This window comes from Nanorana parkeri, unplaced genomic scaffold, assembly GCF_000935625.1.
Source record: "Nanorana parkeri isolate BGI_ZX_2015 unplaced genomic scaffold, ASM93562v1 scaffold98, whole genome shotgun sequence".
In the NCBI taxonomy this organism is placed as follows: domain Eukaryota; kingdom Metazoa; phylum Chordata; class Amphibia; order Anura; family Dicroglossidae; genus Nanorana; species Nanorana parkeri.
The window spans coordinates 1,195,940-1,206,397 of record NW_017306366.1 but is presented as its reverse complement, the minus strand read 5'-3'; the positions used below and the strand labels follow the sequence as shown (position 1 = coordinate 1,206,397).

Below are 10,458 nucleotides of genomic sequence, written 5' to 3'. Positions count from 1 at the left end.
TCAATCTTCATCTTGTACTTCTGCATTTGTATCGCTGGATTGGGTTTCTGCCACTGCGGTAACTACTGAACTTGCCACTGGCTGTGTATTGCTTTCCACTACATTGTCTACTTCTTCCAGCAAATCTTCATCAAAGTCCTCGGGAATCTCATCTGGATCAGCAGACGAAGCCTGAGACACAACTGGTGCAGGGGTCTCTGCTAAAAGAGCACAAGGTGATATTTACATGAACCTCACATACAGTCATAATCCTGACATGAAAAATCGATGTAAATGTCATTTCCTTATCAATTGTGAGCACAGCTCTGCCCAACTCCGTACACAGGCCCACATCCAACTGTCCGAAAAATCTGCTTCTGCGTCTTTTATATTTCCACATACGTATTTGTAACAAATAGTCCTAAAGAAAGATTTTTCAAAAGCTTTCTACAGAATGATGTCAGCAGAGTTGCCTGTGTGTTCATGGTCACATTACTCCACGGTAACTCCGGTCATATTGGCAATCCATGAAGAACAATCAGTCATATTGGAATAGCATCTATGAAGCAACAGTACCAGAGTAGTTTCAGAAGAATGTCCCATGTTAATGAATTTTAATTGGGACCTAAAGTGACACTAAACTCAGGAGTTAAATCTTAAATACATTCAAGTACCTTAACTATTTTTAACCTTAGCGGTGAGACAGGTTTTTTTGCATGCTGGCTGGTGAGTGTGTTGGGAAACTTTTTGCTGTTCTAACTATTAACAAAACTGCACCTTTATTTGTGTATCACTCGGCACCAATTCAGAGATGATTTGAGGATCTACTGCCGACACTGCCCTTCCTTCTGGAGGGTGGCTACTTTTGTTCCCCATGGTCCCCGTGTGTGTTGTAAAGTAGTCACCGCTCCAAGCTCACTCCTGTGATGAACTACAATCTCATGTTTAGTTTACTGATTTGTATTGAGATCGTAGTCCATTACAGGAGTGAGCTTGGAGCGGTGGCTACTTTACAACACACACAGGGACCATGGGGAACAAAAGTAGACCCCCTCCAGAAGGAAGGACAGTGTCAGCACCAATTCAGAGATGATTGGAGGATCTACAGCCGAGTGATACACAAATAAGATACATTTTTGATACTTTTTAATGTACTTGAATATATTTTTAAGATTTAACTCCGGAGTTTAGTGTCACTATAAGAGGAGTAAAGGAAGAAGAGGTTAAAGCCCAACTCCAGATATTTAGACATAACCGGAATATTCTGTTTCCTATGCTCAGATCTGTATTATTTCCCTGGTAAGATGACTGTGTTAATTTTAGCTTAAGTGATGTTTAAACCACTTTATTGGGCATTAACCAGGAGAATATCTTTATAGTGAAACTGTCCTCTGAATTTTGGCCGCTCTCCCGGGTTAAAAGCTAAGCTGGCACTGGGCTTGCCATGGCTAACATGGTCTGAAGGCAGGCTAAGAATATTCTTGCTCTCTACACTAGTATGCTGGAATGTCTGCTGGGGATTAGGAGTTTACATTGTGATCCACACCCCTATGACATCAGTCAATATGCTGAGAATCCATGATCTGCAGCACCAGAAGAGTGTTACATGCAACAATTTGGGGAACCGGAAGGATGTAATCTGTATGGGGATTGCTTGGTGGGTATCCGAATTTGCTCTTTAATATAATGTGAGGATTTATTACAGGGGATTTTATAGATTACGAATCATCTGACATTGTACTGGGGCATATGATTAGCTTACATGAAAAAAGGGATTGGAGGAATTCGTTTTTAAGCAAGCCGATAAAACAGATTACAATGTGGACAGTCACAGCCTTGTACAATAAACATTCTGAATTGCTACATTTCGCAGTAGCAGCCGATCATATCCGCTAAAAAAAAAAAAAAAACATAACATTTACAAAATTCTAACTAAATCTAAAAAGGATAAAACTGTATTACGTTAATAAATAACATATTTGTATAATTTAAATTGCATCTTTTTGCAAAACGGTAAAAAAAAAAAAAGGAACGCAAAACTTTAAATAAGCAACTTACGCTACAAATCTGTGTTGTGCTAATGCCTGATCTGCAGTGCCGTTGGGGCGTGTTGCAATAAAATGATGCAGACATACATTTAAAATCACAACACAGCATATCACAACGCACAGCAATATATCAACACTTTGCCATGTGCTACCACGCAGTTGAATTAATGTGATTTCAAAAGAAGAAAAATCAAGCATGTGTGTTGTGTGCGCGTGCTTTATTTCTTTACCGGGGGGGCTGGGGAGGGGGATGGTGTCTTTGGGGAAATATCAGAGGTCTAAAATAGACCCCTAACATTTCCCTTTTGAAATAGAAAGATTGAGTACACAGAGTCCTCAATCTCTAATTCTACAGCCCCAGCACTGAATGAACATGAAGCACTCAGTACAAAGGCTAACTATTCATTCACAAAAACTGAGGAGGCATAGTACTCTCCCCATTTATGAAGACAGGAAGCCTCTGTACTGAGTCCATCCATTCCGAAACTGAGCAGATAGTGATTACCAAGTCCCCAGTCATGAATGAACAGGAAGTCATGTATAGCACTTCCTGATCATTTATAACTGGGGACATAGTAATCACAATTTCTTCAGTTATTTACAAACACAGAGTGATCAGTACTGATCACATATTTCACATGTTTGCTGATCCTCTGCTTGGCATCCTGAAGCACTCAGCCCCGCTTTCCATCCTGACAGCTGCCCTCTCCTCCGCACTTGGCATTCTGACTATCACTGCTCTCTCCTCCCTGCCGGCTGCAGCGGTCTGTGTTCCCTCCGATCCCCACTGCCTCTGCCAATAAAGACGAGGGAGAACACAGATAAGAGCGGGTCGGCAGATTTTTTTTAATGAATAGGTGTCATGAGTGGCAGACAGCTATTCATTTACAGGGGAAGGTCAGGGAAACCCTTCTGATATAAAATCATGGTCACTGAAGCAACCATGAGCTAATAGCAGAAGAGTGAAAGCCAGCGATGTAAGGCATACTGACCTGGATATGGTTGTGTTCCGACATATGCTACTGCAAAAGGGTAAAGCTCAGCAAAGGGGCACCATGTCAGTTACTGTGTGCAAGTCATACCCTGGCTGTCTCCTTGTGCCTGAATCTTCTGCATTCTCTTCTCCAGAGCCAGAAGTCTGTTCCTCTCTATCCTCTGTCTTGTCTCTTCACTCAGTTCAGTGGTGTTGGGCTGTGACAGAGATGGTGCAGAGGGTTCTGGGTAAGCAGGCAAGTCTTCAGAATCAAGGTGATCTTCCATCTGTACAACAACTGGAAGAACATAACAATTGCAGATTTTCCATAAACATACTGCAGCAAAGAAACTAAAACCAGCTTTGAACAATATGACAGGACATAAAAAGAAGTTTAAGGTGTAATGTATGGAACCATCGCACAGAAACCCCAAAGGCTGTAGAGGTCTTGTCGGCAGGAACCATTTTATTTCTGTGGCAGTCCTAACGTCACATTAAATGACTAATTAATGCAACACAGAAATATCTGCCACACAATTTTCAGAGTTTTATTAAAACAACACTCAGGTAAGAAGTCACCTATGAACATCAAACACTTGGGATCCTGTCAGGCGTGGATAATTTCTCTAGTGTCCATTGAGGGACACAGCTCTTAAGCAATTCTGATATGTAGGGTTATGCTGCTGCCTCTAGGCAAAAATTAAAAGCCTGTTACTTTAAGGACATAACCCCTCCCACCTTCCAGTTTGGCTTAGTGCGCTCAGTAGAATGGAGGTCTCCTTCTCTTCTGCTTTGTTATTTTATTTCTTCGTTGAAGATTCCACTACCAAGAGCTGCTAGCTGATTCATACCAGATACAGGATTAATACATTCTGGAAGTCTCTCTAGCTAGCCGACAAAACAGAGATTCATGCCAAATGAGATAAATCCTGGAAGTTTCTCTACTTGTCATGAAGTAGGTTGTTTATGGTCTCTGTACTTATATCTCATCCTACGGTGGTCATGAAGCAGGTAGTTTCTGGTCTCAGTACTTATATATACACGGCATCCTGCGGTGGTCATGAAGCAGGTCATTTCTGGTCTCAGTACTTATATATACTTCATCCTACGGTGGTCATAAAGCTGGCCGTTTCTGGTCTCAGTACTTATATATACACTTCATCCTACGGTGGTCATGAAGCAGGTCATTTCTGGTCTCAGTACTTATATATACACGGCATCCTACGGTGGTCATAAAGCTGGACGTTTCTTGTCTCAGTACTTATACTTAATCCTGCAGTGGACATGAAGCAGGTAATTTCTGGTCTCAATACTTATACATACTTCATCCTACGGTGGTCATTTCTAGGCCTAGTACTGATACCTCATCCTGTGGTGGTCGTGAAGCAGGTTGTTTCTGGTCTCAGTACTTATAACTCAACCTACGGTGATCATGAAGCAGGTCGTTTCTGGTCTCAGTACTTATACCTCAACCTACGGTAGTCATGAAGCCGGTCGTTTCCGGTCTCATTCCTTATGCTGTGTCCTGCAGTGGTCCTGTTGTCATCATTTAATAGTTAGGCCAGCATTACCTAAGGATTCCTGTTATGTTGGGAACTGGGCAGTAGATTCGTAAGTAAAAAGGTATTTACCTCGTGTTTATGAGGTTGGGTGTTTTCCCTCCTTTTTATTTTACTTTGGGTGTGTTCCTTTAGACTTCTATTTGGCTAAACAATTTTATATAACTTCTCTGCCATCTCTTTAAAAGGCCAGGATTTGATTTGATGGCGCATTGTTTTTCTCTATTGCATGTGTGCGAGCATGCGCAGTCAGTATTTCTGGTTTCCTCAGAGCAGTGTAGTGCTTTTCTATCAGCAGTGAAGGTGGATGGAGTAGTTTCGACTCTGCTTCCTTTCTTATTTACCCTCAATTTCATGTCACTTGGGGAGAAGAGAGATATCCCGTTTTTAGGATGACAGATATTAGATTGTGTCTGAATCTGTGAGGCAGAATTGTCAGAACAGACTGTCATTTAGGGCTGCCGCTAATGATTATTTTCATAAATCGGTTACCTGATTATTTTTTCAACTAATCAATTGGTTGTATAAAAAAAAAAAACTCTCCATACGATGAGAATAGTTGCCAACTATTCTCATAATCGATTAGTTGTTGCAGCCCTACTGTCATTAGCAGTCTCCTACTCTGTCTTACTACTAGTTTTATTCAGAAACTTGTGACATTTGTACTTATTCATTGGTGTCGCTGAGATCTCCTCTTTCTCCGAGGGATCGGAACATAGTTTTTATCGGTTCTACAAAAACCTCCTTTTTAACTTATCAGAGCCATTTCTTGTCTTTGTTATTCAAAAAGTTTGCCTTTCTTGTAACCATCATCTCGTCTAGAAGGGTTTTCAAGCTGTCAGTTTTGTTTTGTGGAGGACCCTATTTGGTTCTTCATAAGGACAAGGTTGTTTTAAGACCGAAGGTTTCGGGCTTTCATTTAAATGAATAATTTTTTCTTTTACCTTTGTCCAACTCCTGTTCATACTAAAGAAATTTCTCTTCATTGTTTGGATGTTGTGCGGACTGTTAGGATTTGTCAGCCACAGCTCTTTAGGTGTTTGGATTCTTTACTTGTTCTACCTGAATGTCCTAGAAAGATTGTTCAGCTTCTAGAGCCACTATTTCTAAGTGGATTCGTCAGGTTGTCATTCAAACTTATGATTTGCGGGATAAGGTTCCTCCTTTTCCTGATCATTCTACTGGGCATTTCTGAGTTAAGCTTCTCAAACTGCAGAAGCCACAACTTGCTCTTCTGTTCACACTTTCACCAAGTTTTATAAAGTTGGTGTTTCTGCTTCCTCTGATGCTAGTTTTCGTTAGAAAAGTTCATTTAAGTGGCTGTGAGAATTTGAACTGGTTCTTCTAGTTTTGATGGCCCTCCCTTCTGTTTCTTAAAGATTTATATTTATAAGTGAAATAAAACATTACATAGACAATAAACAATTCATTAAGAATGACAAAACATATTAGACAATAATCCAACCCCCTCCTACCCTCTGGTTTGTACTGCTTTTTGAACGTCCATACGCCTCAGAATTCTTTGGAGCGGTGTCCCTCAATAGACGATTGGAGAAAATAGGATTTTGTTTTTAGCGTAAAATGCTTTTCTCAGAGTCCATTAAGGAACACAGCTTCCTCCCCCTGTGTCCTTTAATACTGCTTGCTACAACTGGCAGGTGTGAGAGGTCATGGCCTTAGTGCCTAGTGTCCATTTCTCCTGGAAGTAGCAGCATAAGCCTACGTTTCAGAATTCTTCAGAGCTGTGTCCCTTCTCAGGGACCACACAGGAAGAGGAATGTCTACATAGACAAAAAGAGTAATAAAAACCCAACAAAAGGTGCTTTTGCTACCGACATGTCCCGTTAGAAAGACTTTTTGCACTGGAGACCATAAAGGAAGTGAATGGTAATCCCTCCAAAGGAAAGAGAATGCACAACAAAACTGATATGTTCTAACCCTACAACACTCAAAAACTAGGCTGTGGTTAATTAAAAAAGAAAAGAAAAAAAAGCAATAGCAAGAAAAGTTCTAAAGTCAACCTGCCAAAAGAGTCACAGCATGAACGAATACATACAATACAGCAACAACAGAATTTACCTTCATCACTGACATAGTCTTCATGGACAATGGGCAGATCCATCCGTATTCTTTTTAAGCAAGTCTAAAGAATGGCAAAATATTAAATTACATTAAAGCAAAATGCACAAAAGTATGGGATTAGCATAAGATAAGCCCTCACGGGCAGGGCCCTCCTTGACACCTTGTCCTGAATTGTAATGTCTTCCTTATATTGTAAAATGCTGCGCAAACTGTTGGCGCTCTATAAATCCTGTATAGTAATAATAATAAGATGCTGGTACATCTAAAACTGTACTCGCTGGTGTGTGTGTGTGTGTGTGTGTGTGTGTGTGAGATGACACAGCAATAACATTTCCATGAGCTACATTCAAGTAACTGTGCCTAGGCTAAGGAGTGCTATTAAAAGGAAAGTTAGCTCATCACTCAGTCTACCCTTCCCTAATGTTTAATCAGAATGTACAATGTAACTCTGTAGAAAAAGTCAGAAAACAAGGAGGTAAGTTGTGCAAGACATGTGCAAAAAGCCCAGAACAAAAAGGATGCTCCACAAGCACAAGGGTCTACATCCTTAGTTCTCAACTGGTGGGTTGTGACCCAAAAGTGGGTCATGACATGCCTTCCTTCTAGGTGAGAGACTCCTCATCCTCCCCCTAGTGCAGCACCGTCAGTTCTTGTGCTGAGCAGCCATTTAAAATATGGTCCTGCGTGTCAGCGTGAGGTGGGGTGGGCTGGAATTATAAGGGAGCTCCATCCATACGCTCATTGCTTACATCTCCCACATGTGCCCTGTAGAGGTGCCTGGACTGCACCGGCGTCACATTCTGGCTCCCAACTCCTCTACAGGGCGCGAAAGGGAGCTGTACATCAATGCACATATGAACGGAGCTCTGTCACAGCATAGCAGCCCACACTGAACCCCAAAAAGAAAACATTTTAAATTTTTGGGGAGTATCTTCGGTGTGAGAATGTGTCTGTGGTTTTGTGTGTCTGTCAGTGTTTTTGAGGGTCCTTTCACACTTTAACTCTGTTGGCGTTTAAGACAGACACATGGATATCTTCCACGGTCATAACAAAACATCAGCTGAACTGTGTCCTTTTCTTTTAGTGGTTCATACACTTAATGGTTTTCTAGAATCCAGGCTGTGCATTGCAAAGAGTCAGTCAGGAGCTGTACACATTACATGCATGTCTATCCATTACACGTCAGGAGCTGTACACATTACATGCATGTCTATCCATTACACGTCAGGAGCTGTATACATTACATGCATGTCTATCCATTACACGTCAGGAGCTGCATACATTACATGCATGTCTATCCATTACACGTCAGGAGCTGTACACATTACATGCATGTCTATCCATTACACGTCAGGAGCTGTACACATTACATGCATGTCTATCCATTACACGTCAGGAGCTGTACACATTACATGCATGTCTATCCATTACACGTCAGGAGCTGTATACATTACATGCATGTCTATCCATTGCATGTCAGGAGCTGCATACATTACATGCATGTCTATCCATTGCATGTCAGGAGCTGTATACACTTGTATCTAAGGCATGTCAGGAGCTGTATACCTACAGTACATGGTAGTTACTACAGCTTACATTTATACTGCTCACTCACCTGCACCTCCTTTTTATTCCCCAATGTTTCTAACCGATTCAGGAAATCTTCAAACTGCAGCTTTGGATAAAGCCTGTGTGCCCAATTTTCCATCTGTCTGAGCAGAACCCTCAAGTCCTCAGCCTAGAGGGCATGCAGAAAACGTTGAGGGCATACATATGATGAGAACTTTAGTAGAACAATTCACTTTACAATGCATACAACTATATAGTGAGGCAGAAAAAAAAAAAAGACTTTGCTCAAATCAAGGAACACAAGGTTTGGAGAGAGGTTTTCTTCATATAGAATTCAGGAGACAGAAGGTTTTTTTTCAAGTTATGTTAATTTAATAATTCAGTTATGTTAAAGTGACATTAAAGTTACAATTAGGGCCCCCCCCCTCCCCCCACAATGCTGCTTTAAGGACTTACCTTATATGAAGCCTCTTGATCCAATCATCTACTTTCCAGTGGTTTTCAGGAGTTCCTCCAGCGCTGGTGCCGGTCTCTGATGCAGCACAGACTGCTGTGTCTTCTTTGTCCCACGAAGTCTGTGCATGTTGCTGGGCTGCCTACATTGACTTACAGTGTCTCTCCTCTTCTCCCGGCCGAAGATATCTACTGCGCATGAGCCCGCCGCATCATCCTTCTCGGCCGCTCGAGAATCTTCAGACGGGAGCGAGCGGCGGAGACACAGGTAAGTTTTTAACCATTTGGTAAACTTTTCAAATTTGTTTTTATGTTTTTGCATATATCTACTGCTTGCTATCAGTAGATATATGTAAAAACAAATGTGACTTTAATATTTATTATTCAATTTAACAGAGTGTATGATAAGAACATTTTCTAAGAGATGATTGTTCTAGTTACCTTTATCTCCTCCCCTTTATCTCCTCTCCGTCTTCTACACTAATCTTCTACTGCAAGTCTAAATTTTAGGCCAATTCTCTTTCCACTCATTAGGAAACCTCTAGCTTCCTCTCCAGAATGTGCATTATGTGTAACATGTGTCATTTCAGCTTTATAAAACAGACCCTGTCACCAACATACATACAGAACTCCAGGCAGCTCAGACTTTACTCGATCAGGCACTCCCAGAACTGTTGATTTAGTGTTTCCTTCCGAGTGTATTATGTGGTGACAAGCTCTCTAAAACTGATCCAGTCCTCTTGCAGTCGCAGTCCTCAGACTGGATTATGAAAAGGCAGCACGAGGTGCCAAATCATTGTACTGTAGTTCAAGGAGCATGCAAATAGGTGGAGAGAGCAAAGTGAAATAGATAAGCTCATCAGTGTGCTACTTCTCCTCCTCTTGCTGTCCAGTCACTGGATGGGAGTGGGGAGGACACATTTAAGTGTAAGTGAACTGCAATAGAGAAAAATCAGGTCTCCTCCCCTGCCAGACAGGGTTGTACAGTTTGGCAGACCTGTGTAAGTCTTAAGAATAGTAGGGCAGAAATAGAAATCTTTGGCAGGTAAGAGAATTATGCAGGCTTTCATTGCTGACCACTGAATGAAAATGTTAGTTCCCCGACTGTCATGCAGATCCTTTAGCTTTAACCCCTTCATGACTGAGGCCCTTTTTTCCATTTTTGCACCCATGTTATATTCCACATTTTATGCCTGAAAATGACTTAAAACCCCCCAACATTATATATTTTCTGAATGCCAAGACCCTATAGAATAAAATGGTGGTAGTTGAAAATTTTTATGTTGCGCATCCAGGATCGCTTCTGTTGTAAAGCCGACAGTCGGTTCTACAAGTTTAAACAGAGTCCCGGCGGCAAAAGTCGCCGGGAGTCTGTTTAAACAGCCCCGATGCTGGCGACGTACACTGTACGTCGTCAGTCACGAAGGGGTTAATCATTTGATTTACTGATCTGGAACTAGCATACAAATAAGGAATCCTGACGCTTGTTGCAGGTCTGTGACTTAAAGTGTAGGCTAGACACATGCAACCAGCCTGTCAGGGGCTAGCAAAAGCAGTCTACATATTCTGCTTATGACAGGCAAAGGATGGTTAGCTTACCAAGACTGGTGTAGGACCGGTTACTATCCCCACATCAGATCTTCTGCTGTCTGGAAGCACAATGGGGAGCTTGCCCTACTACAGCACAGCTCAACAGGAAGCAAGTCTGTAAGACTGGTAGGCCGGCTTGCCATTGCTGACCTGTGGGTTCTCCATATATTTATGTTGAAAGTTTACTAAAAACCAGATATGTATA

General features: G+C 41.6%; 1 protein-coding gene across 1 annotated transcript in view; it reads right to left on the bottom strand.

Moving 5' to 3' along the window:
• Nucleotides 1–10,458, bottom strand: part of TIPIN (TIMELESS interacting protein) — a 15,453-nt gene continuing 4,995 nt past the window's right edge. Inside the window, exons 4-7 of the mRNA XM_018552824.1 lie at nucleotides 8,257–8,379; nucleotides 6,639–6,702; nucleotides 3,110–3,298; nucleotides 1–200 (exon numbers count right to left, since the gene is read on the bottom strand). Coding sequence (XP_018408326.1) covers nucleotides 1–200; nucleotides 3,110–3,298; nucleotides 6,639–6,702; nucleotides 8,257–8,379 — 576 coding nt within the window. The remainder of the gene's footprint in view (nucleotides 201–3,109; nucleotides 3,299–6,638; nucleotides 6,703–8,256; nucleotides 8,380–10,458) is intronic.